General features: G+C 41.8%; 2 protein-coding genes across 2 annotated transcripts in view; one reads left to right on the forward strand and one right to left on the reverse strand.

The window, feature by feature from the left end:
- The window catches only part of utp20 (UTP20 small subunit processome component), a 31,739-nt gene extending 14,048 nt beyond the window's left edge, over positions 1-17,691 (reverse strand). Inside the window, exons 1-33 of the mRNA XM_083999904.1 lie at positions 17,505-17,691; positions 17,205-17,285; positions 17,040-17,106; positions 16,802-16,934; positions 16,462-16,650; positions 16,255-16,336; positions 15,104-15,241; positions 14,789-14,944; positions 13,842-13,994; positions 13,616-13,750; positions 13,463-13,540; positions 12,833-13,011; positions 12,539-12,697; positions 11,483-11,571; positions 10,616-10,721; positions 10,324-10,474; positions 10,128-10,190; positions 9,845-10,012; positions 9,590-9,666; positions 9,236-9,315; positions 8,846-9,110; positions 7,999-8,184; positions 7,501-7,591; positions 6,617-6,702; positions 5,454-5,579; positions 3,323-3,489; positions 2,543-2,751; positions 2,203-2,346; positions 2,017-2,096; positions 1,690-1,925; positions 1,427-1,571; positions 812-899; positions 431-574 (exon numbers count right to left, since the gene is read on the reverse strand). Coding sequence (XP_083856030.1) covers positions 431-574; positions 812-899; positions 1,427-1,571; positions 1,690-1,925; positions 2,017-2,096; positions 2,203-2,346; positions 2,543-2,751; positions 3,323-3,489; positions 5,454-5,579; positions 6,617-6,702; positions 7,501-7,591; positions 7,999-8,184; positions 8,846-9,110; positions 9,236-9,315; positions 9,590-9,666; positions 9,845-10,012; positions 10,128-10,190; positions 10,324-10,474; positions 10,616-10,721; positions 11,483-11,571; positions 12,539-12,697; positions 12,833-13,011; positions 13,463-13,540; positions 13,616-13,750; positions 13,842-13,994; positions 14,789-14,944; positions 15,104-15,241; positions 16,255-16,336; positions 16,462-16,650; positions 16,802-16,934; positions 17,040-17,106; positions 17,205-17,285; positions 17,505-17,555 — 4,302 coding nt within the window. The 5' untranslated portion in view covers positions 17,556-17,691. The remainder of the gene's footprint in view (positions 1-430; positions 575-811; positions 900-1,426; positions 1,572-1,689; positions 1,926-2,016; positions 2,097-2,202; positions 2,347-2,542; positions 2,752-3,322; positions 3,490-5,453; positions 5,580-6,616; positions 6,703-7,500; positions 7,592-7,998; positions 8,185-8,845; positions 9,111-9,235; positions 9,316-9,589; positions 9,667-9,844; positions 10,013-10,127; positions 10,191-10,323; positions 10,475-10,615; positions 10,722-11,482; positions 11,572-12,538; positions 12,698-12,832; positions 13,012-13,462; positions 13,541-13,615; positions 13,751-13,841; positions 13,995-14,788; positions 14,945-15,103; positions 15,242-16,254; positions 16,337-16,461; positions 16,651-16,801; positions 16,935-17,039; positions 17,107-17,204; positions 17,286-17,504) is intronic.
- A 1,421-nt stretch (positions 17,692-19,112) lies between these two features.
- On the forward strand, positions 19,113-25,693 carry slc5a8 (solute carrier family 5 member 8; the record flags this gene model as incomplete). Its single annotated transcript, XM_083999955.1, has 17 exons — positions 19,113-19,346; positions 20,292-20,411; positions 20,817-20,882; positions 21,001-21,052; positions 21,167-21,234; positions 21,357-21,395; positions 21,627-21,742; positions 22,580-22,720; positions 22,867-22,996; positions 23,220-23,308; positions 23,410-23,519; positions 23,627-23,694; positions 23,836-23,922; positions 24,678-24,898; positions 25,193-25,296; positions 25,397-25,485; positions 25,574-25,693. 17 exons carry the CDS (start codon positions 19,113-19,115, stop codon positions 25,691-25,693), a joined length of 1,854 nt encoding a protein of 617 aa, XP_083856081.1.
- Between the last annotated feature and the right edge of the window lie 681 nt (positions 25,694-26,374).

The raw sequence follows: 26,374 nt of genomic DNA on the forward strand, positions 1-26,374 counted from the left end.
TAGTTGTTTGACAATGATGTAATTAGTTTTCGAATTTGCATAATCCCACCCTACCTATGAGAATGGCTCATTTGCATTTCAAGAGACAGACACTGAAACCAGCTGTTCTGAACAGGGCTGTTCAAGACACCTGGGAAATATTTTAATTTGTAGAAAAGGGGCATAGTCTCCTGATTTTAGAGGTTAAAAAAAAATGTGGGCGGAGTTCTATCTTTCTTGGTACCTTCGGTCATCTGTGGACCCTTGAGATTTATCTTGGGACCCTCAGGTTGTTTGAGGACCCGTATTGCTTCAGACATAGATTAATAAATACATACCAGAGGTGAGATTCTAAATGTTGAATGCAGCATTTGATGGTGTTACAACAATCTGGGATGTAAATCACTGTCTGCCTGTACTAACAATATTTCTGTTAGGTATTGTGTCGTACCTGGAAGACATTGGTGAGAGCCTGCCTGGGCAGCTTCTTGTGAATGATGGAGAAGAGTTTGCTGAGAGGGCGGAGGAAGGCCGATGGCTGCACACACTGCCGCAGCAGGTTCTGAACAGTGGCCAGGATGTCGATTTCTGTCTCCTGCAACCAACACAAAGTGAGGTAAATAGTTTGTAGCATGAGGAAATACAATCTATTACAGATCTACTGACCTTTGAAATGAGTCCTGACTCTAACGTTAAACCATCCATATCTTTAAGCTTTAACTCACAGAGATGCCGAAAGGTATGACACAAGCTCCAGATTTTAAATTCAATTCTGACATGATATGAAATTAGTCTCATCTAGCATATACAAATAACCGTTTGTTAGTCTTACCTGAGGGTTGTGGCCTTTCTGGAGGTAGGGCAGCAACAGGCTGATGAGCACTGAGCTCTGCTCCTTGTCACTCACAAAGCGACTGACCCTGGCAAAGTCAAAGTGACATGAAAAAATCGTTTTAGAGGACAAAGTAAACAACTAACAAGTAGGGGTGGGAGAAAAAAATCGATTCACATAAATATCGTGATATCCTTTTTGACCGGGAAGAGATTTTTTTTTTTTTGAAATCTTTTGAAATATTGTGCAATGTGCATTTATTAGCCTTTTTTACATACAGAGAGTACAGGTTTTGAAAAGTGTTTAAGTTCACTTTATAATGGAGTATGTTAATTTATAGGCTCCTACAGTATTTGTGTGCAGATAAATGTTAAAAATGCAGACTAAAAATTGAGAGAATCTGCAATATCGTAGAATCGCAATTTAAATCGAATCGCCATCCAAAAAATCGTAGAAGAATCGAATCGGGAGAAAAGCATATCGTCCCAGCCCTACTAACAAGTGTTTTTCTTAAAAAAGAAAACACCCAAGATACAGTGACACAAGAAGATAATGCATGATTGCAACCTCTACTGTATATCTCAAAGCAGAACAGTCAGCTGACAGTGAACTCACTTGGACAGGATGTTGAGCTCCCTGGCCACCTGCGCTCTGAACTTCTTCTTCTTGAGTCTGTCAGTGTTGCGTACGACTCCGCTCAGGTACTGCAGCAGCGTGGAGATGTGGGGCAGCAGCAGCCTGGAGCCCTGGCTCAAAGCATCTGGACGAAATACAACAACACACACGTTTAACTGTGGCTGGCATCAAAGTAAGAAGATCTATAGAACTAGGAAAAAATAGGAAATAGATTCTTTCTTGAAGAGGAACAATCTGCTGACCTGCACTGACTAGAGCGCCCTCTCCAGGCTGTGGGAACACACTGTTGTTGACACTGAGCCCCGTCTCTGTCTCCGAGGCAACAAAGTCTTCTGTTGCCGCTAAAGACTCTGCTATGTCCATCACCATGGCTGTGGTTGCCGGGGAAACCTTCTTGGCAGAGAGGAGGGCAAAGACATTAAGGAGGACATCACACTCTGGATGGCCTGGTCTCTGCTTGGCCAGAAGGGGAAAATACCTGAGACAGAGAGACAAAAAATATCTTGATTCAACTCTGAAGGCCACTAGATGCTGGGAAGAGGACAGAAGCAGAAGCTACCAGCTCTGACCTGGCATTTTTACACCACACATGGATGAGTTTCAGCAGAGGAGTCGGGGAGTAAGGGCTCTCTGAGGGGAGACGACACACCTGCACAAAAAAAAGACATTTCTAGGTGAACAGAATCACCCCAAGTAAAGACAACACAACACAACAAAGCCTTAGTAAAAAACACATTGTTGTTTCCAATATGTACCTGAGGCCAGACCACAGCCTGGAAGACGGCATCCAGCTCATCTGGGCTGAAGCTATACGAGTCAAAGCTGTCAAAAAAGTCCTGGATCCTCAGGATGCCCAGTCGCCTTAGGTTCTTCAGAGGACTGATGCAGCCGGCCCTCAGCTGCAAACAATAGGTAGAGAAAGAGAGGCAGCATCTTTTTTAGATGACTCAAAACTTACAGTTTTAAATAACCATAATAGAGCAGCTCTATCTGAACAGCTTCAACCAATTAGGTTTGGTGTGCTCGTAAGAAACCTGGATCGTTGGTTTAAGAAACAAAAAGTGAAAACACTGAATCAGTCCACATCTTGGTTACCTGGTCCCTCTTGTCCAGGACAGTGGACACGGAAGCGGTGACACACAGGATGATCTGCAGCACTTTAGGCAGGTAGATGTGGATGAGGTGGCCCAGTTTCTGTATCACCACATTGATGATGTTCAGCAGGCCGTGCTGCCGGCCGAGAGGCAGGATGGCACCCACATCCGTCTCAGCCACGGCCCTGTCCACTGCTGCCAGACAGGAACCTGAAGACACAGGGAAAGACTGATGAGGGGACGGCGACAGTCTAAAGGCCATCTCAGAAAAACAAGAGACTTGTTTTCTTGTATAGCTCCAGTGCACTGTGCTGTAATTCGTATGATTAAGTATTAGCGTCATTCAAGCCTGCTGATCCTTCAGGGATGATGTCTAACTTTTGGCTGGTGCCAGTGGCTCAAACAAACAATCAAGGTAAAATCTATTACATGTATTATTGTTTCAGAAAACTGCATATAAAGAATGTGGCCCTCACTCACTCTGATAGATTAAATGCCGAATATTACATGTTTTTGTAGACTGTTTCAGCTTTCTTGATTAATTATAATTGCTATTATTGTTTTGTAAGGATCATCTACACAAGACAAGCAAGTCCCAGAAAGAACAGCCATTAAATTGATACAACATATCAACCAAAGAGCTTCTCAAACACACTGTGCAGAAAACTCTTCGTCTTAATGTCAAATAAATGAACAAATAAAAACCAAACTTGTAATTTATGTTGATTGGGATGAAACTCAACAAAGGTTTTTACATGGGAGGAAAGCTTTGATTTTCTACCTTGGCTGTGATGGCAGACGGGCTCCAGCAGCAGATCGATGAACATTCCCAGTTCCTCAGCCTGGCAACCTGCCAGGAAACGCAGTATGATGGAGGAGCGGGAGGCCGAGGCAGCTTTCCCTTGGAATTTACTTCCTGCTTTACTGCGCAGACGTCCATAAAGGATCCTGTGGAATGAAGAGCAAGAACACGGCTGCTGAGAATAATATAAGAGCTCACTAAATGATAACACAGGTGTAGTAGTTTTGTAATAAATAGCCTACAGGTTTTCAACTGTGACTTAAAATACTATACTCAAGTGAGTTTGCTGACCTGGCCCCCAGGGACTGACCGACAGGACATTAAGACGCAGTCACTCTGTCTTTTGGCCTTGTTCAGTGGACCATGGAGGCCCAACAGACGTCTAAGTCATGAATACTTGGCTTCAAAGCCTTCTGTACCACACAGATGATCTAGAACTCACTCCTAGGTTGTTGTGTTTGTAGCCAACGGATCAAGGTGTTGGCGAATGTTGGAAGAGACCTGAACTGACCATATCCATGATGTGGATGTAGGCTGGCTGTTAAAGGGATAGTTCACCCAAAATTCGAATTTCACTCATTATCTACTCACCCTCATGTCAACTAAGAGCTGTGAGAATTTTCAGAGTCCTCCGTCCCTTCTCTGAGTTACGGGGGGGTCCGCGCAGCAGTATTTGTCCATATAATGGTTGTCAATGGATACCAACTTTCTTCGTCCAAAAAGACACACCAAAAAACATCCAAATACCTCCATACTGCTCTTCTGTAATATCCCTCTTGTATTGAAGCCCCGACATGAGAAATTGTTCCGAAAAAATTAAATAAATCTATATTTTAAGCTTGTTTGTAGCGGAAGCTCCCAGTGTCTCAGTTCACTGCTCTTCCTGTGTCAGTGCAGATTTGCACTGACCGGCGGAACAATTTCTCATGTCGGGGCTTCAATACAAGAGGGACATTACAGACGAGCAGCATGGAGGTATTTGGATGTTTTTTGGTGTGTCTTTTTGGACAAAGAAAGTTGGTATCCATTGACAACCATTATATGGACAAATACTGCTGCGCGGACCCCCCCGTAACTCAGAGAAGGCACGGAGGACTCTGAAAATTCTCACAGCACTTAGTCGACATGAGGGTGAGTAGATAATGAGTGAAATTCGAATTTTGGGTGAACTATCCCTTTAACATGGCGACATTTCAGTGTGTTTTTCTGGGTTGAAAAGGCTGGACTTAAAACAGTGTCAAACATAACACATTTGTGGTCACAGATAAAATCCACCAATTCTAAGGAACTAAGTGATATGGCCAGTGTAAAAGCTAGGTCAGGGATACGGCCACGTAAGAACAGGACCCGTTTGAGCAGGAAGCAGGAAAAGACTGGTTCCACGTAAACCAGTGAATGAATGAAACACCGAACCAATATTTATATTAATAAAGTAAACAGTAGAAGTGTGGAAGTCAGACTGGCTGGGGACATAGTATGTGTAAAAGCACGCTCCTTTTATGTAAACACTTCGCCCTGCTTTCTATCAGATAAAAAAATGAAACTATCAACTGTCTGTGTGTTTTTTGGGTAATATGTAACCTATGGGCGGTGACTTGTATTTCAATAAAAAATACTCCCAAAATGAGCAAAGTGGTTCTGAGGAAGTTCAAGGAACAGTGTCATGTCTCTGTATGCTGAGTCAAGCTACAGGCAGGACAGAAGAGAGAGAGTGAAGACTGGAAATAGCAGTAGGTGGTACTGTATGAAAAAAAGAAATAAGCATCTAAGAAAAGTATCTAGAAATGGAGGAACATCTGTCTGTTTTACAAATGTCTTTCTTTCTGCTCGTCCAGTTCAACTTCACTGGTGTGTTGCTGAGGACCCAATGACAATAGAGGTGGTGTGAGTGTATGGTTCTTGAATATAATTTAAAATATCAGCACAAGTAACATGATGATTTGAAGAAAGGCATCATTCAACGCTAACAGCAACTTCTATTGTCACGGAGACACTACCAGAGCAGAGCAACACTCACTGACTATGTCACACTGTTAGGATGATGTATTCAGGAAAACTGCAGGCTTGAGTTACCTGTGGACCGGCCCATTATGAACACACACACACATACCTCATGAGCAGTGGGATCAGGCCGGCTCTGTGTGAAGCGTCAACCACTTCTGTCTCCTCAGAAATGTTGAAATGGACAATCTCCTCTCTGAAGTGTTTGTCTTCCAGGAGCCGCTCAAGATTCTCCCTGAACACACACACAGGCACATAAGAGGTCAAAACACATGGATGCAGAGATGTCCCCCCCAATTTCTGAAAAACATGAATTGTCCCCCCGAATAAAAATACCCCAAATTATTCAAAATTGAACAAATGTATTTTCAGACTTCACATTCTTCTCATTTTAGATTCACATCTAAAAAGAAAAGATTGAAATGGTGGAACAAATTTGACAAATACAGTATAGGCTATTTCTGCCTCCACATCCCATCTCTGGTCTCCTCCACTAGGAGGCAAATGAACAGGTAGTTTCTTACACAGACGCTGATGACATCAGCAGGCGTTAAAAAAACGACCCCCTCAAATTTAGGGCTTCATATTTTGATATTCATCCATATCAATTAATCATGCATTAAGTAGTCCCATACACTGGGAGAAAAGGAAGATGGGGAGAAGAATTGTGGATCTGGGAGGGTCGAAGGAGACATTTACTGATATAACAGTTGAGTAAGCAGTGATTCGTGCTGTTGGCTGGTAGGGACAAATAACAAGTGGTTGCTTATTGTGGTTCAATGTCTTCTTCAAAGACTTACTACTCAAAAGGTGGAGGTCTCAAAAGGTCTTGTGATGATTGTGAATTTAATTAATGACAAATAACAAGATGATACAGCTTGTAGGAGCGATATTAAAAAAGAAGCAGCGTCCAGAAAGCAGGTCAGTGTGATAGCCTGATGCTGAACAAAGAGCCACACATACAGTCATCAGTAATGCAAAACTTCCCCCGGAAACACACATCAGTCTGCAGCAGGGCTGCAGAGCAGTAAGTGGATAGCTTGCTAACAGATAGTGGAGGGTATAATGTCAGGCAGAGACAGCACTGAAGTGGAAGTTAACATTCCTCCATCTGTAATCATAGAGGGTTGCTGACGAGAGCCGTAACTTATCAAAGCAGCTCACAATGATCCCATTGAGGAAGTTGGGCAAACTGAGAGAGTGCTGCTTCAACAGCAATGTTACTACTGTACATTTGTCTCCCTGATTTCCATCTCATAGTGCTTTTCTTACTTGTATGGTACAATGTTGGAGTCTTTGTATGTGAGAACACACTCCAGTGCCACTCTCTGGATCTGCTGGTCCTGATGGCAGAGCAACTGAAGACACAGAGACACAAACATGTCACACTGGATTCTTAGAGATACTCTGTATTCTATCTGCTTCAAAAGCCCAAATTAAAGGATTGTTCACCCAAAATTGAAATTTCACCCTCATGTGGACTAAGGGCTGGGAGAAGTTTCAGAGTCCTCCGTGGCTTCTCTGAGTTACAGGGGGTCTCGGCGTAGCAGTGCATGACCATATAACGGTTGCAAATGGATACCAACTGTCTTCGTAACAAAAAGACACACCAAAAAACATCCAAATACCTCCATGCTGCTCGTATGTAATGTCCGTCTTGTATTGAAGCCCCGAAATGCGAAATTGTCCCGGAAAAAATTAAATAAGTCTATATTTCAAGCTTGTTTGTAGCGGAAGCTCCTCTTCCCGGTTTGTCAAATTTGGACGAATCAGGGTCTGTCCTCTTCCCAGTTCGTCCAAATTTGATGAACCGGGAAGAGGAGCTTCGAGAAGCTTCCGCTACAAAACAAGCTTGAAATATAGACTTATTTAATTTTTTTCGGGACAATTTTGCATTTCGGGGCTTCAATACAAGACGGACATTACATACGAGCAGCATGGAGGTATTTGGATGTTTTTTGGTGTGTCTTTTTGTTACGAAGACAGTTGGTATCCATTTGCAACCGTTATATGGACATGCACTGCTACGCCGAGACCCCCTGTAACTCAGAGAAGCCACGGAGGACTCTGAAACTTCTCCCAGCCCTTAGTCCACATGAGGGGGAGGAGATAATGAGTGACATTTCAATTTTGCCAAAGCCATGATTGAGGTTTACCTGGCTGTAGAGCTCACTGAGACTGCCCTCCAGGTACAGAGAACGAGGGTTGGTGAATTTGGCAAAAACCTTCAGATGTGCAATCAGCTGCCTACAGGAGGAAAAATACATCCCATTAAAAACACAACACAAAAGCACAATTGTCTTGCTGCACAACATCAATACTGACACACTGATCATTAGAGCCCCTAAATGTCTAATGTTTATGTGACTCAACCATATGATAAATTATTCTGATAATGTTTTGTGTTTAAAAAGAAGAAATGGTTCAGTTGACATGTTGCATTCAGTTCCTTCATTCACAGTGTTAAAATCATTAGTGCCAGTTTACTGACAGTGTAATGATGACTGGACACTGTGACCCATTTAGAAATCTAGCAGATCAACATTAGAATTCATTTGGAATTATGTTTCTGTCCAACTAATAAATCTAAGTCTATCATTCCTCCTTGTGGCTGTTTCTGGATTCCTCCAACCGCTTGGCGCTCAGTGTCTTACTTGGCTGCAGCTCTCCTTGGAGGAGCCTTCTTCTGCTGTCGCCCCCTCTCCTCCACATCCTGCTCTTCTTCCTCCTTCTCCTCCTCTTCCTCCACTGTCATCCCAGATTCCTCTAGAGCAGCATCGCTCCTCTTCCTCAGGTCCTGAGTGGGGGCTACCATCAGGTCGGCAGGATAGAACTCATTCCTGACAGCAACAGAAGAACATATCAGGACCTGATTCCTTCACTCCTCCTGGCAGCTCTACTGTCTCAGGGTTTCTGCAGGTACCAGCAAATCTAATTTAATGCTTTTTAATGTCATTTCAAACATGTTTAATGCCTGTGACTGCAAATACTATACGTGTGCGTACATACACTTACCTATATACAAATACACACACCCAATTATTTGGTTCTGCTTGTTTATCACACCAATAGGGGTACACCGACTGCAATTTTCTGGCCGATCACCAATTTTTAAAAAGCCTGACCTGCCGAATCCCATTTTTGCCGATAGCGATAAAAAAAAAAAAAAGTAAACAGTAGCCTGCCACCACCTAAAAATATGAATTTAGAAAATTCTCCATTTCTTCACCCATGTTTAATTTTACTGTAGATTAACTGTATAATCCCCTTATTTTTCTGCTCTTTTTGCTCTGTAGGGATGTAATGATATCAAAATCTCACAGTATGAATCAATCAATTTTTAATACATTTTTTAATGCCTTTGAGAATCGATTTTAATTCCTTTTAATGCCAGTTAAGGCCTTAATTTTAGCAAAATATATTTAATGACTTTTAATGCTTTTTAATGACCCGCAGAAACCCTGTGTCTGTTCAGAAGATGAAACATGACTCAGACCATACCTGATGAAGCGGAGCAGCAGAGGACTCAGCTCGCGGCTGCGTGGCTCTACTCTGTCAGGATACTGGGCCATGGCGCGCCACAGGAGGCTGCGGAAGTTGACGAAGTCCGTCCTCTCATTGGGGTCAGAGGTCAATTTAAGCTGATCTAGGAACAGCACGCCCATGTCTCCACTTTCAATGACATCGCAACCCGGCTCGCTCTGGGGGATGGACTCTTCCTCTTCATTACCGGCATCATCTTCATCACTCTCCTGCAGTTCCTTTTCTACAACACAGAGAGGATGTCAGTTTCTGTTTAAGGTGTTGGTTCAAGCGTCCAATCTGTCTATTACTAATATTCAACTCAGGGAAATAAAGTGGAGAGTGCAGCAGCCCAGGGAGCAGCCTTACCAGCCAGGCCGGCCACCAGCTCCAGCTGTTCATAGTAGACCGCCCAGAAGTCTTTGTTATCCATCCCTCTGGCATGGCTCCTGAAAGAAAGAAAACGGTTTTGGTTGAATTTATTCAGAAGAATAGGAATTATAATGTGAATATTTATTTAGCCAATACAAATGAAGTAATATAAAAATAAAACTGTTAGAGGGTACAGTAAAAAGCCAACAACTAATGACGTTGTGCATGTTTAAAATTGCTCACCTAATGTGATATTCTTACCTTTTAGATAAGCACAAAACATACAAACAAAAATAAATCAAGATATCATCATTTCACAATTAATTCTAGCAAGATTCTTTATTTACTCACACAAGAAGCTCGATGACTGCGTCCCACAGCGGCCTGAAGTTGACAAACAGCATGGCCATGAGGTAACGCAGAGGCACCTGGAAGGCAAATAAGTGTCATGTTATTACTATAAAACAACCAAACTGCAATGATTATTTGACTGACTGAACAATTCATAGACAGAAAATAAATTCTGTAACAATTTTGCTTATTGAGTAGAAAGTCTGATTTATAAAACTCAGCAGCAAGTTAACTTGTATTGATTCCAGTGTGTACCTGCTGGAAGGAGCCCTGTGGCCCCTGTGGCAGACTGCGCTGCACCAGGTCGTGTCTCAGCTTGCGGAGGTGAAGCAGCTTTTCTCTGTAGTCCTGCACTGAAGCTGGTACCAGCTCTGCCTGCAGGCAAACTGCAAACACCGGCTGCACCTCCACGTTCTCCTCACCCTGGACAGACACACACACATACATATATATACAGTATAGGAGTGTATGAGTGAATGAGTGACTGCATGGCCTCCGTTTGTTGTAGTTTATTGAGATTCTGGGCCGACAGGTGTACCTCGGTCTGTGGAGGAAGCTCGGCCTCAAACTGAGAGAGAATCCTCAGAGTCAGGAGGCGAATCTGAAAGAGGAAACAAAATAAGGTAAGAAATGTAAATTAATAAATGTATTGCTCAAAGCATACAAGGTTAATCTTCATAATATGAGAAGCAGTGTCTGTGTCTAATATGTCTCTGCTGGGACTGGAGACAAACCTTAGAGATGTTGGACGAGAGGTTGGCGTGCAGGATCTGGTAGAGCTCCCGCAGTGCATTGTGGGATAGATGCTCTGAAACGCCGCTGAGTGACAGGCGGGTGTAATAGAGGTCTCCAAGCAGCAAGGCAGACAGATCCGTGGGATACTTTCTATTATGATAATAATAATAATGAAAATAAATGAGATTTAAAACATGATATCACTGAATAGAAGAAGAAGAAGTGTTGTATTATTTTGTTTCATAATAGGGGACTTGGATAAACATGGTTGGGATACTATGCAGCACACACCTGAGGATTGAAGTGATCTTGTCCACAGAGAAGAGTGAGAGCAGCTGGGCAGAGCTGTCCAGACTGAGCAGGCAGCTCAGGGCCTGTCTGGCTACAAGCAGCCCGGCTGGAGGGAGGAGGAGGAGGAGGAGGAGGAGGAGGAGGAGGAGGAGGAGGAGGAGGAGGAGGAGGAGGAGGAGGAGGAGGAGGAGGAGAAGACATCAGTCAGCAAAGCCTGATATACTCTGACTATACTCCACACAGAATCCATTTATTTGTTTGTGAATAAAGTTCTCCACAAACAAAAAATTCTCCACCTAATGTCTCTGTCTACCTGAAGTTAAAGAATCACAATTGTCTCTTGTCATTTTCAAATATCTCATTCTGTCTATAATAATCTTGGCTCAATTAAAGCAGAAGTAAGCCATCCTGTCAGCAGATGTAGTTAGCAGTCCCCGCCCTCGTCATGGATCTATTGGTCCTCGTTCCTACGTCACCACATTCAGGCGCATCCCTTGGCTGCACACACAGAGAGGACCGCCCCTTTATGCCGTTCTCTCTCCTCATTGGATTAAGGTTGTAGGATACAAGGAAAGTTTTCTCCTGGGCTTACAGCAGAGCAGAGTGACTGACAGACCCGTGTTTCAGACCAAACACTCTATAGAAGTGATTGCTGTCGGAAGATATAACTATTTAAGACTTATACACAAAAATATCGCTTACTTCTGCTTTAATTATAAACATTCTCAGTTGTATTTTGTTGATTTACTAATTCATCTGCCAAATGCCTCTTATTAACCTTGTAGATGGAATGAACATTTTCCTGTTTATGCTTCTGACACTTTCCACACATGAAGGAAAAAACACAGAGAACAAGATGTCACAAACCTTTCCCCTGTTTCTCTGTGTCAATGTGGCTCAGGAGGTGGTTCAGCAGGGCACACACAGCAGGAACAACGCTGGCTGAAACCAGAGGCCTAAAACATTCAGGGAAAAATAAACAGAAGACATCAGTCAGGAAGAAAGGGTCACAGGGGCTTCTGCTGTGATGCCCTTGTGATCATTTCCAACAATGAAATCTCTGTATATACTATTCATTTTTGTTTGCTTTAAATATTACTTTGATCTGGTGGCAAACACTCTTTAAATGACACCTGATATGTCACAATTTGTTCATTCAATGTGATGGTAATGTTTTTTTTGTTTAGTTTTTTTTTTCAAACTTTATTGTGTTCAAAATGTACATACATTCTCAAATAGGAAAACTGTTGCATTCTTTTTTTTCCCAAAGACATTACTTTTCTTACAATAAAAATCGAAAATTAAATCTACAAGGCTTGGTACTGAAAGAGTAAAAAGCTATTTTAAATGTGTGAAAATAAATAAATAAATAAAATAAAAGATATAACACAAGTTGAAGGCATTGTACTTATTGGGACTCTTCACAAATAAACAAATTACATCGTATTGCAATTTCCATCATACCATTATTTTTTTCATTTCCATCTGTCAGTAAATTTAAGGAACTAAAATATTTGTTTAGTTCATTTTTAAAACAGATTATTGACGGGGATTTACTTTTCCATTTACAACAGTGTATATGGTATTTGCCCAAAAGTAATACTATATTTAACAAATTTGACATTTTTGAGGGGGCATCATCTTTGAAAAGAAGGATGTGTTCTTTATTAAAGGGTGTGACATTTTCTATTTCATTTTTTAAACAATCAAACACATTTTTCCAAAATAGTATGTGATGGTAATGTGATCCAAGCGAGAGAAAATGTTTTGCTTGAGATGTGACCTTACCTGCCAGCAAAACTAAAAATTCGAGAGCCTTGAGGCGTGTGTGTGTGTGTGTGTGTGTGTGTGTGTGTGTGTGTGTGTGTGTGTGTGTGTGTGTGTGTGTGTGTGTGTGTGCGTGTGTGTGTGCGTGTGTCTTACCTGACATGTGGCAGCAGCATCAAGGCAGCCCAAGGCAGTGAAAGGTCAGCGATGGGCTGGTTCGCCTCAGGAAGGCTGATGAGAGACAGCACCAGCTCTGGCACCGTGGGCTGCTCTGATGTGCCTCCGCTCTGACCGGCCTGCTTCCAGCTCAACTCACTGCAGGACGGAGACACAGTCAGCTCATGGGAACATAAAACAACACATCTGCACAGTCGGACAAACAGATATTTATTTTAAATACCTCTTTTAAACAACTAAATGAATTTGCTAAAAATGACAGTGGTATCTCACCCCATGGTCTGCCCAGTGAAGAGCAGTGGGTAGGTTTCAAAGGCCATGGAGCCATCTGTCGGGGGCGGAGCTTTAGCCAGGATCAGACTGACCAGCACCTCCAGGCCACAGTGGCGGGACACGGCATCTCCACAGCTGAACAACCCAGCTGTGAAGCGCAGCAGACTGGGGAGGAAGAGCTGCAGGAGGGGGGGAGAAAGAAGTTAGAGTCAGAAACAGTGGGAACTAGGGCTGGGACGATATGCTTTTCTCCCGATTCAATTCTTCTACAATTTTTTGGATAGCGATTTGATTTAAATTGCGATTCTATGATATTGCCGATTCTCTCTATGATTTTTAGTCTGCATTTTTAACATTTATCTGCACACAAATACTGTAGGAGCCTATAAATGAACATACTCCATTATAAAGTGAACTTAAACCCTTTTCAAAACCTGTACTCTCTGTATGTAAAAAAGGCTAACAAATGCACATTGCACAATATTTAAAAAAATAAAAAAATAAAAAAATCGATTTTTGAAAAAAAAAAAATCGTGAAAAAAGATATCACGATATTTATGTGAATTGATTTTTTCTCCCAACCCTAGTGGGAACTGAATGTACCTAGTGACATGTCTAATGATAACTCACCTGCTCAAACTCCTTCATGGTGAACATCTCCTTGGTGAACTCTAGGATCAGGTCTTGTCCCATTGTGCTGTTAAAGACCTGTTGAAGAAAACAAGGTCAGAAAAACTGGTAACAAACAAGCACACACAAGGTGTGAACTTTTTTTCTCATCACCTTTTGCACTGTCTCCTGGATGAGGGACTTGGGCAGGCTGATGTTTTCCCCGAGCAGCAGAGAGGAGATGATCTGGAGCAGCAGGCGGGAACAGGGAGCTGACAGAGTGGAGCTCCTAACCAGTTTCAGCACCGTCTGCAGGCATGAGAGAGTAAGATAGTGAAAACTGTGCAGTCAAGACTGAAATGCTACATTGAAGCTTTCAGGGGAAATGAGGCTTTCTCACCTGGCAGACGGCCTCTGGCTTGGTGATCTTAGCTCCGTCTCTGTGGGACACCAGCGTGTGCAAAATGAACAGCAGCCTCTCCAGCTGCTCTGCTGCCTGACCCGACTGCTCTCCCTTCGCCTCCATCACATCAAGGACCTCCACCACACAGGCCTACACACAGGGACACACCCACATCAAGCACTCAGTATAACAATGCTATTAATATTTAAAGGGATAGTTCAGCATTTTGGCAAATTGGCCCATTGGCATAATCCCTATAGTTTTAGGAGTAGGTTTGTTACCTTTACTTGTCAGTGCAAGCTATTTTTAGAACAGTGGAGCAGAGCCGTGAGCTGCTCAGAGCTACGCTATGGAGGCTCATGGAATTTCTAGGTTTCCCTCATCAAACTCATCAAATACACAATCCAACAACTCCACAACGCTCTGGTGGACAAGTTGTGAGCTGCACATTCACCACGCTATGAGATAATAACAGAACATTACCAGACAGAGTTGTTTTAGAGGGAAATACAGAGACTGCTTGATGAAAAACTGCCCCCCAATGGGAACGCGCATCAGCAGTTTTGCATGAATTTCGCTCTAAAACAACTCTGTCTGGTAACGTTGTGTTATTATCTCATTGTGTGGTGAATGTGCAGATCACAACTTGTCCACCAGAGCGTTGTGGAGTTGATGAGTTTGATGAGGGAAACCAAGAAATCTCATTAGCCTCCATAGCGTAGCTCTGAGCAGCTCACGGCTCTGCTCCACCGTTCTAAAAATAGCTTGCACCGACAATTAAAGGTAATGAACCTACTGCTATGACTATAGGGATTACGGCAATGGGCCAATTTGCCAAAATGTTGAACTATCCCTTTAACACAAGACACAGACAGTGTCTTGAAAGTGAATGTTTCATCACTGTCATGCGGTCTATGGTCTAAATTTGCCTTGTCCTGCTTTACCTGTAGTGACTCCCATAAAACCAGAAAGTGTTCTTTTGCAACGTGATTGGCTGCAGCCTGGGCCATGTGATCCAGAGCGTCCCTGACCGTGTCCCAAGGTAGAGAGACTTCTGGGTTGGTTGTGGGGCCAAGCTTCCGCAGAGCCACTTTGAGAGCCTGGAGAGGAGGTTAGAGAAAAAGGAGATGAATATAACCAGGACCAACTGAGTCTCCTACAGCAGACCATTACCACAATATGAGACTTTTGGAGTTGCTTCCCACCATTATAATTTATTGTACATATAATGAAAACTCCTTGAGGAAAATAAAACTCACATTTTCAGTGCAGGAGTGGAACATGTTTCTGACTCCTTTGCACATCTCAAACAGCAGCTGACCCGTTCCTTCTGCCTTTTCAGGGTGTTGCTGCAGGTCTGAGAATACATGAGTCAGCAGGGCATCCAGATCTGGGACCTGTGGGTGGAGAGGAGTTAGGAATTCATCACTGATCACCACTGGACCGCATAAAGAAATATTCTGTAACACAAGAAACCACTGCAGGAAAGAAATATCAATCCTGTATTTTAACTTGTTATTACAGCTTAATTTATCCATATATCATGTATTGTAATTCTGTGTGGGCAGCTACATGTCCTACCTATCTTAACAAGATTTTCTTAATTCAAGACAAATTTTTGAGAATGGTTAGTTTTGCTAAAAGAAAAAACAAATCTTCTGTTCTTCTTTTTAGGAAATTTAATTTGTCATCTGTTTTCAATGTGAACATCTTCCAAACATGTGTGTTTATGTATAAGTATGTATATTTATCTCATGATCTGCCATTTAGTTTCCAGGATTTTTTAAAGTTTTCCTCAGACATTCATTTATATCAGACAAGACACTCAAAGGACTTCCACCTTCCTTTTTGTCGGACTTCATACAATCAACGCACTTTAAAATACAGAGGACCATCCTTATGGAACAATCTACCTACATCACTGAAATTAATATCCACTCTAGCTTTGTTCAAAAAACAACTGAAAAAAATCATTATTTAGTTAAGATTTGTAGCATTTCTGGATCTGTCAATTTAATTTTTTTTTTCCTTTTTCATTATGTAAACTGTTTTTTGTTTTTTTTATTAATTCAATATCTTTCATTTTTCTATGTTAACTTGTCTTTCTTTTTTCCTTGTTTTTCTTTCTTTTCTGTTTTTTATGTTGTGAATTTCTGTGTTGTCTTCCTACTCTGAAGACCACCACTGTTGTTGTTGTTGTTGTTGTTTTTTCATAGGGGAGGTATTTTTATAAGCCTTTTTTGGCTTCTACCTCTCCTGCACAATGTTTAATTTGACTATTTTCATTGTTTATACAGGTTTTATAATGTGCAAATAAAAAACTAAACTAAACTAAACTAAATAAAGGGTGATACTTAATCAAACTTAAAAAAAAAAAAAAAATCACAGGGAGGGATTGTTTCTGACATACCTTTCTCATCAAAAAAGAGAAGCTCTCTGCTGCAAAGTTGCGGATGTGCTCCTTCTTGTGTGCCAACAGTGTGCTGTAGAGGCTGTGGAGGAAACAGGCGTTAATGTTAACCACAATCTGAGCTGAACAGATACTGAACAGGTACAGTCATTTATATCATTTTAAAATCTTTAATTAGGCTTTTCACAAGTACAACATGTGACTCACCTGTAGATGCTGGTCATGTCCTTCACCATGACTCTCCACAGGTACTTGTAGAGGTAGGAGAGGCAGGTGAAAGCCCACTCCAGCACCTCTGTGTCCTTTGTGTCCAGCAGTGAGGTGATGAGGATGAAGAAGTCAGGGAAGTGAGGGTAGAAGTCCGTCTGCAGGTCTCTGGCCAGCTGAACAACCAGGCTGGAGGGAGGATGAGAGGAGAGACACAACTGTAGTCAGTGTCGTGCCAAATCTACACATAAGTGTTGGTTTTTAAACATGACAAAACAGCTTTTTAGCACTGAACAAATAGTTTATCTGGCAAAACCACAGGTCACATGCAAACACTTACTCCAGCAGTGGCTGGTAGGCCAGACTGTTGTTGACAGCCAGGTGTGTTTTCAAACTCTCCACTATCAACTTCTGATGGAAAACCAGCATGTTGAATGACTGGCTCTTGTTGGATACCTCTTTCAAAAACGTTGCTGTGGAGGACATGAGTTATGAGTAACATGGTTCAGCCAAACACATCACTTACCACAGTATGATAATACAACAACCGATGTGGCATTTTTAAATAGTATACATACTGAAATGCTCGGTCAAGTTGAGGTCTCTCCATTTTGACAGTCCCTCAGAAAAGTATGTTTCTACTTCCTGCATTGAGGGAGGAAAAAAAGTCAATACCAAGCATATCAACAGGAGAGTTCACTGGGATGAAAAATAAAAGTGCTGTGTTTACATCCCGTACAGACCTCAGCATAAGATCCAGTCCTGTCAATGCGATGGATGACATCGATGTTGACATTGGCAAGCCTCTCAGCAAAAGTGCGAAACTGGAAGAGACAAGTCAGAGGATGTTATGATATGTTAACGTTACAGATTAAACAATGCTCGTTCTGTAAGATTAACCGTGAAAGCCTCGATTTTCACATGTTTAACAATGCAACACTAGACATATAAAATGATTAATTTCACAGCCTTTTGCAGCCCTTTAACTCTGGTTCTCTATGAGCATCGTGGTAACGTTACACTGTGTCTGTGTGTGCACTCACCCTGAAGGTGTTCTCAGATTTGTGATACGAGGACTTGGACTTTATCTTCATCTCTGCGTCGCTGTTTGACCAAAGGAGAGTTGAATTTCAAAGATGGACACGCGATCAGAGCGATTCATGAAAAATCACACTTAGTTTCTTTTCTTAGCTGCTGCTACAACTGTTTACACACACGCCGACACCAGGACGCGGCCATGTTGAACAAGGCATTGTGGGAGTTTCTTTTTCTCCGCGTGGTCTTTGGTTGAGACGAAGAGAAGCAAAGAGGCGAGAGAAGAATCCGCCCTCCACTTCCGGTTTCGTTTGAAGCGTCGCGGTATTCTCCGTTCTGGGGCCGTGTAAGACCTGGAGACAAACAATTCAAATAAAAAGGCGCCCGCAAATATATATATATATATATGTATTACTTAAAATAAAACAAGGACAGCTATAAGTTATTTCCTTAGCACTGAACCAGCTACTCTAAACAAAGACAACATGACCACTAGCAAAGAAAGGCTCACCTCAGTTCAAAATAATGCTGTAATAATAGGCTATTAATGGCATAATTTCATTCAGGTGTGTCTGTCTGTGCATGTCAGTGCCACATCGATACACTTTCATCATTAATGCAATTCGTTATACACTGTATCATAATTTCACTGTAGTTCACTGTGTGTTTAAGGAGCAAAAGATGTTTCTAACAGTTTCTAGATCAAATATGGATTTTTTTCAGGGCACTACATAGCCTAGGCTACATTTCACAAAAGTATAAAAAATATATCAATTTAAATTGCATACATTTCAGCTGTCAATAGTAACCATTATAAATACCTTTAAAATCTATATGAAAAGACCATTCACTCCATATGTTGGTTGGGTTGGTACCAATCTCAGGTTGGCACCACTGAAAACTCCACTGACAACACAATGTACCAAAATATTACAGTAATAGCACATGTAATCTATGTTCCTGAAAATGAGGAATGTGAAATTAAAGTTATTATAGGCTACTTGCTTATTCACATACTGTATCTTTAATTCTGCACTCACGGTTCCTAATGTCCCAGGTCAATTTGACCAAATTAGAGTTCAAAAGTGAATACCACTGTGTGTGTGTGTGTGTGTGTGTGTGTGTGTGTGTGTGTGTGTGTGTGTGTGTGTGTGTGTGTGTGTGTGTGTGTGTGTGTGTGTGTGTGTGTGCGTGTGTGTGCATGTGTGTATGTGAAGAACTGATGTTGGTGTTTTTTCCTGACAGGTGAACAATTCATTCTATCCTGATGACTTCACAACACCTGCCGGGAAAGCTCTGCTGTCTCTCCCTCCAACTCCCTCCTCTTTCTCCCTCTCTCTCTCTCTCTCTCTCTCTCTCTCTCTCTCTCTCTCTCTCTCACACACACACACACACACACACAACACAGGCTATATACACTCACACACCCACACACCACACAGGTAAAAGGTTTCGGTCTGTAGTCCTGCTATTGCCAAAGTGCTGACTGAGAAGGTGATGTGCCAGGACCTCCACTTACCCACAGAGGACTGTCTGTTTCTGAGTACACACATGGAACAGTTTGAGTAACTTCCTGAAAAGTTTTATTTCTAGTTTTTGCTCCGACTTACACTAAAATGTCAGGGGAAGCTCTGGTTGCTGGCTCCTTTGTGGCGGCAGACTATGTGGTTTTTGCTTTCATGCTGATGGTGTCCGCTGCTGTCGGGGTCTACTACGCCTGGGCAGACAGGGGCCAGAGAAGCTCTGGGGACTTCCTAATGGGGGGCCGCAGACTGACGGCTCTGCCTGTCTCCCTGTCCCTGACCGCCAGTTTCATGTCAGCCATCACAGTTCTGTCAAATCCAGCTGAGGTAAGATTCCCAGGAGCCAAAATGAATCTGAATGCATGAAAATGTAATTTTGTGTCTGGTTCAGCCTGCAGGATGTATTTTACAACACATGACACTCTTTTGGTTGGCTGACTTAGTTCATGGTGTGAATCAGAGACATAATGACAGAGACACAAAATTCAAATATGTTTGTTTGTTTTCTGTGGCTCTGATCTCTATTTGATATCAAGTTGTTGATATCAAATACAAGACTATATCAAGTCAAATCAATTTTCATTCATAAAGTGCCAATTCACAAAAAAACGTTATCTCAAGGCACTTTTCAAATAGAGCAGGTCTAGAAATGACTTGGACGAACATAGACTAAACTGTCCATTCTGAGTTTAACTGTTTTATTGAGACATAGGCCAGTGGTAGGATGGTAACAGGTAGCCTACAGGGCCTGAGTTGTTACATTAAAAGAACTGAAAGTTAAAGTGTAAAAAGTTTTCAGTTTGGATTTGAAAGTCTTAATGGAGTCAGCTGCTCTAATGTCAGCAGGAAGGATGTTCCAGAGCAGAGGAGCCCATTAGGAAAAGACTCTGCTCTACCACAATTTCTTTTTGACACCTCTAAGTGAGGTGTCAAAAAGAAATTGTGGGTTATTGTTACTGATTAACTCAGAGAAGTAGGTATAAGCCTGATGTTTCAGTAAACCAAAATCACTTAACCAGGCAATAAATCTTTTTATATCAAATCTCACTATGCACGTTCACTGAACAATCTGTGATTTAATTTCTCCACTGTTTCCTAAAGTGAGGTGGATCGACATATTTGAACTTCTATGGATTTGTGGATTGTCTCTGTCTCTCAAAAGTCCACAATATGATATACAGTGAACAGCATTTTCTCCACCTTGCCACTTTATCATGCTCAAATGAATAAGTTCTATAGAAAATATGTATAATTCATATTCTCGGCCCTCAGGTGTACCGCTATGGAGCCAGTATTGGATTTTATGGTCTCTCCTATGTAATTACCATAGTGGTCACATCTGAGGTCTTTCTTCCAGTCTTTTACAGACTTGCTGTCACCAGCACGTATGAGGTGAGTGTGCTTTGGTTTTCTGATTATGTCAGTCATTTATTTAGTTTTGTGTCATGCTGGTGTGGTTGTGCAATGCAGTGGTTATATTCTACTTTAACTCTATTCATAAAGGCATGAAATCAGTTAAATATTTTGCTTTCCTGTAAAGCATGAAAGAAAGTCACCCAGATATTTGACCGCTGTTGTCAAATAAAAGGTTGGTGTGAGAAGTGTAAAACTGATTTTGAAACACCAAAGAGCACGTCCTTGTTGTAGACTATTATAGATATGTATGTTGACACTGAGTTAGCTAAAGGTGAGGTTGGATGAGTTTGAAAAGAATTGGTCAGAGCAGAGTCAGATGATGTTATTATTAACACTTTATATCTCCGTTATTTTCTGTTTTTGTTGCATGCCTCTGCCAAGTACCTGGAGCTACGTTTCAACAGAGTTACCCGTCTGCTGGGAACGTTGCTCTTCATTGTGCAGACAGTGAGTAAGAAGCCAGTCAACGCATAATTACAGAGCTTTGACTTTCGTGGGTCAAACCACAAATCCGACACTTTGCTGAGGGTTATTTATGATGGGATTAAATCCCTCTTTGTTGCAGATTCTCTACACTGGAATCGTCATCTATGCCCCAGCTCTAGCTTTGAACCAAGGTATGTTGGTTTCAGGTTAAGGTCACATACCTACATGAGGACACTTAAAGCTGCTTGGTTGTGCATGGTTGACTTGAGTGACCACTGTCTTAAAGCCTCTCTCTCTCTCTGCAGTGACTGGGATGGATCTGTGGGGTGCAGTCATCTCCACAGGTGTTGTGTGTACCTTTTACTGCACAATGGTACGTTACCAAATCTCCTCTACTGATTTCTGTTATGCGCATAAATAAAATGGAAGTATTGACAGGAAAAGATTTTGATGTACAGCTGACACAGCACCTGTTTGTGGTTTCCATGGTTACAGGGTGGTCTGAAGGCGGTGGTGTGGACTGATGTCTTTCAGGTAGGCTTCAGAATGAATAAGATAACTTTTCTTTTTAGAGGTTTGTATGGTATTAGCCATACACAAGTCCAAGTCAATTAAACTGCATATATGTCATGTATGGTGTACACCGCACACGTGATAATATTGTATACCACTGTTTCTTTTGGCCTGTTGGCTTGTTGTAAGGTGAAATTATAACCAGCTCTGGAACAAAGGAAACCTTAACCATGTTTAAATGTTCTCCTCCAGCTTGGTGTCATGCTGGCAGGCTTCCTGTCTGTCATCATCAGGTCTGTGGTCGTACAAGGTGGAGTCCTCCCCATCATCTCAGATTCAGAACAAGGGGGAAGACTCAACTTTTGGGAGTAAGTATGATGAAACAAATTGAACAAGTTGCTGTAGTGGGAAGAGGTTTAAACTCTTAAACTATGTAGAAAAAACACATGAACTTCACATGTGTAAAACATGTTACCACATGTGGAAAATGGGTTCAAATGGGAATTAACATGTGATTCACAATAAAATTGGGCCAAAACCACATGTTTCCCATGTGCAAATAACATGTTTTCCATGTGCAAAATTGCATGTGAATCGCATGTGAAGTTCATGTGGTTTTTCTGTAAGGGGGAGCAGTATATTGTTCTATTATTACTTTTATTGTACTACAATATGCATATCATACTGCATCTACATGCATGTACATCTCATACAGTCCCTCATAAGAAGAAATGTGAACATTGTCATCTTCTAAACTAGCGCACTCTCTTTGAGTGAAACATTCAAACCCTTCATGTTGCCTGTCTCTCTCCATGGTGCTGAGAAATTTAAATCCCAAACTGTGTAGTTTAGAAATCAGAGAATAAATCAGCAAGCCTACATTAAATATTCATATTATGATCTCATCATAAACTGTCCAATTTTAAAATGTTTTGCCAAATACATCCAAGCAATACGGGATCTTTTTATTTGAATTTGGAGCAGACTAAAGGTGTATAAGTAAGTAACTTTGCAGATGTTGGCAAAGTCCACCTAAATATACCATTAGTTTTGTTCTGTGTGAGTCCAGACCATTGTATTGACGGAGACCTTTGTGTTATTTTAAGGAATAAAACTTTGTGAATGCTGATCCAGTCCCTGATCTTGGATAGTGGTGAATAATATCTGGCAATAACTGCTGTGTTTTCCTGTTCCTGTTCCACCAGCTTTGACACCAACCCTCTGAGAAGACACACCTTTTGGACCGTAACAGTGGGAGGGGCATTCGTTTGGGTCAGTATCTATGGCATCAACCAGGCCCAGGTTCAGAGATACATCTCCTGCAAGAGCATCACTCATGCCAGAGTGTGAGTTGTGTTTTACAGGGGGGGGGTGTACATTTAGCAGAACACACAATAGGATGTGACACAAAAGATGCTTCTAATGCTTTTGTATGTTTGTCCCAGTGCTTTTCCATTTGTTGAATCTCTTACATTCCCCCCCTCTCATCCAGATCTCTATACATCAACCTGTTAGGCCTGTGGACCATCTTGCTATGCTCAGTTTTTGCAGGAATGTGCCTCTACTCGGTCTATAAGAACTGTGACCCATGGACAGCTGGCCTGGTTTCTGCTACTGACCAGGTGTGATGGAGAAAGACATAACAGACCTGTTACTGCAATCAGTGGTTTGATTTTGTTGGATATTTTTACAGATAATGAGCCAGGTGTTCATTTTATATGTAAGACACCAAGATAAGAGGTTGATTGATTGACTTTTTTTTTTGACACACTAGGAAAGCTTAGATGGACTGTGAGACTTGGATCCTCCTGATGTCTTTAATCCACTGTCACTTGTCCTCTGTAGCTGATGCCGTACTTGGTGATGGACATCTTGGGAGGCTATCCTGGCCTTCCTGGACTGTTTGTTGCAGCAGCATACAGTGGATCTCTAAGGTTAATACAGTACTTAACATTAAGATTATTTCAGCGTTACAGTGTAGCATATAGGTTGTATTTTTGTGTATATAATGAGTAAATTGTGTTTGTTTCCCCAGCACAGTGTCTTCCAGCATCAATGCACTGGCTGCAGTGACGGTGGAGGACCTGATCAAACCGTACACCAACATGTCTGAGAAACACCTGTCCTGGACCTCTAAAGGCCTGAGTGTGTGAAACGGTCTTATTGTGTACAATATTTCAGCTGACTGTCTGGTCTATTACAGGCTAATAAAGTTAGGTGGTGATTATGGATTGAAATCTGTGTGTGTTTAGGTTTCGTATATGGAGCTTTGTGCATCGGAATGGCTGGAGTGGCTTCACTCATGGGAGGGATCTTGCAGGTAGAGTGGACTAGACCTGTTCCACATGTGTTTCATAATACAACTGTTGAATGTACAAAGTTTCATAGGCTTTTGATGGAGACCTCGCCAAGGCCCAGGAATCAGCTATGTGGTTTAAGTGATGTATGTGTCTTTATGCAGGCTGCCATCAGCATATTTGGGATCATTGGAGGTCCTTTACTTGGCCTGTTCACATTGGGTATTCTTTGTCCATTTGCCAATTCCAAAGTAAGTCTGACTTCTTTTAACTGGACATTAATCCAACATTGTGATGAAATTTGACAACTTTGTTGTGTTGCCAATTTCATGATCCTCTAAAAAGTACATGTTAACTTAAAGGGATAGTAGCATTTTTTTAAAGTGGGGTTGTATGATCTACAAATAGCCCCAAAGTACTTTAATTGCAGTAGAAGACTCTCTGCACTCCTTCCGTTAGCAACGCCAGCCCATAGCCCTGCCCAGAGATTTACAACAGTGTTGTGAACAGACCCAAAGAAACATCCTATTCGCGGCCTAAAAGAGGTTTTACCTGAAAAAAAAAATACACATTTCCATTGTTCGCTATAATATAATTTTTTCCAGCCCTTCAAAGTGCAGGAAAAACGCAGTTTTTATTTGGACCTAACCAACTGCTGATCGGCGAGCGCTAACCCTGGGCGGAGGGATGAGTTGGTTAGGTCCAAATAAAAACTGTGTTCTTCCTGCACGTTGAAGGGCTGGAAAAAATTATATTATAGCGAACAATGGAACTGTGTTTTTTTTTTTTACGTAAAACCTCTTTTAGGCCGTGAAAATAGGCCGTTTCTTTGGGTCTGTTCACAACACTGTATGTTGTAAATCTCTGGGCAGGGCTATGGACTGGCGTTGCTAACGGGAAGAGTGTAGATAGTCTTCTACTGCAATTAAAGTACTTAGGGGCTATTTGTAGATCATACAGCCCCACTTTAAAAAAAATGCTACTATCCCTTTAAAATGCTTTCCAGGGAGCTTTGTCAGGTATCGTGTCAGGCTTGGTGGTGTCCCTGTGGGTGGGTATCGGAGCCCAGGTGTACCCACCCCCACCCGAGCTGACGCGCCCTCTGCCACTGACCACTGAGGGCTGTAACTTCACCGCCACAGAAAGCCTCAACTGGACCACCACTCCCGTTCTGCCAACACAACTACACTCCATCACCACAGCCCCAGCACACAAACTTAACTACAGGTAAGAGTATTCTAGCCTATAACGGCAGCATTAGAACAATGTGATGTCAAGTAAAGATATGTTGGTATTGAGTTTGTGTCCTCATAGAAAGACATCAAGAAATCAGCTAGTGACTTTTGGGCGTTATATTTATATATCATAAATATCCTATTAGTATACAACCCTCAATGAGTCTGTCTTACTCATGTGCTTTAGAGTCCAATCATACACAATATTCATGGGAGAAATTAAAAAGTAGTTTTGTCTGTATGTACAAGATCTCACTCCCTTTGCACTATTTTCTTGCACCATCAGGCCTGAGCTGGCAGACAACTGGTACGCTCTGTCCTACCTTTACTTCAGTCCCATTGGAACCATAATCACGATCAGTGTGGGGCTGATAGTCAGTCTGTTGACAGGTAAATAACATTCAAGTGTACCTTGGTTGTGGAAATCAGTTGTTTGTTGATTTGCAGTGAGCTTCAAATAGTTTCACTGTGTCCTTAATGTTGATTTCAGGAGGCTGCTTGCTGAAAGTGGAATCAAGGCTTACACTAATGAAAGAAGACACAACCATTTACTACCTGATCAAGTTTTTCAAAGACAGGGTAAGTACAGTACCACAGTGGGCTAAAATCAAAAGCTGCAGCCTAATAACAGCTGCTGACATCTGCACTGTGTTCTTCATCTCTGAAGGTCATGAGACGAACAGGAAAACTCGACCTGGCCAAAGACAGAGAGACGGGATTTGGCAACGCTAATCCTGCTTTCTGTGACACTGAAATGGACCCAACACGAACCAACACCCCCACATGAAATGAAAGAACATTTCTGGATTTTTTTTTTTTTGCGTCACACGTTTAGATCATAATGTTGAGATTATGTAACTGATAAAAAATCAGGTGTCACTGTTTTAAAAATGTATATCTGTACAATGTTTGTTTCTGTTCTCTGGAAGATATTGGTTGTTCAGAAATGAGTTGTCCTCTCTTCCTGAAATTACTTCACATGTGAAATTTATAGATTCATATATTCATACCTTGTATAGACAATGAGTATCAAATATGTGTGTGTGTGTCTGTGTGTGTGTGCGTGTAGTGACCAGTGTGAAACCTCCTTTCAGTTTGTTCACTTCATATCTGTCTGCTGAGACAAGGACGCATACAAACACACAGTCTATACTGAAGGGGATTAAAGGTTTCAAGGCTGTTTTACTGTTTGTCATTATGAAGTGAGAACATATTTTGTGGAAAGACTCGCAGTTAATTTTAAGTTTTGGTCCAACTTCCTGCAAAATGTTACAGGACTGTCTAGTAGCTGTGGTGTTTGCTCACATACTGGATGTGACTGGAGTTGCAGTCCACTATGCTTGGGTGAACAGGGGCCTGTGAAGCTCCAGGGGCTCTCTAACAGCTCTGCCTGTCCCCCTGTCCCTCAGTGCCAGCTACATGTCAGCCCCTGTAGTGCTGGCCAACACAGCTGAGGTTAACAGCAGAT

This window comes from Trachurus trachurus (assembly GCF_905171665.1).
Source record: "Trachurus trachurus genome assembly, chromosome: 23".
Classification (NCBI taxonomy): domain Eukaryota; kingdom Metazoa; phylum Chordata; class Actinopteri; order Carangiformes; family Carangidae; genus Trachurus; species Trachurus trachurus.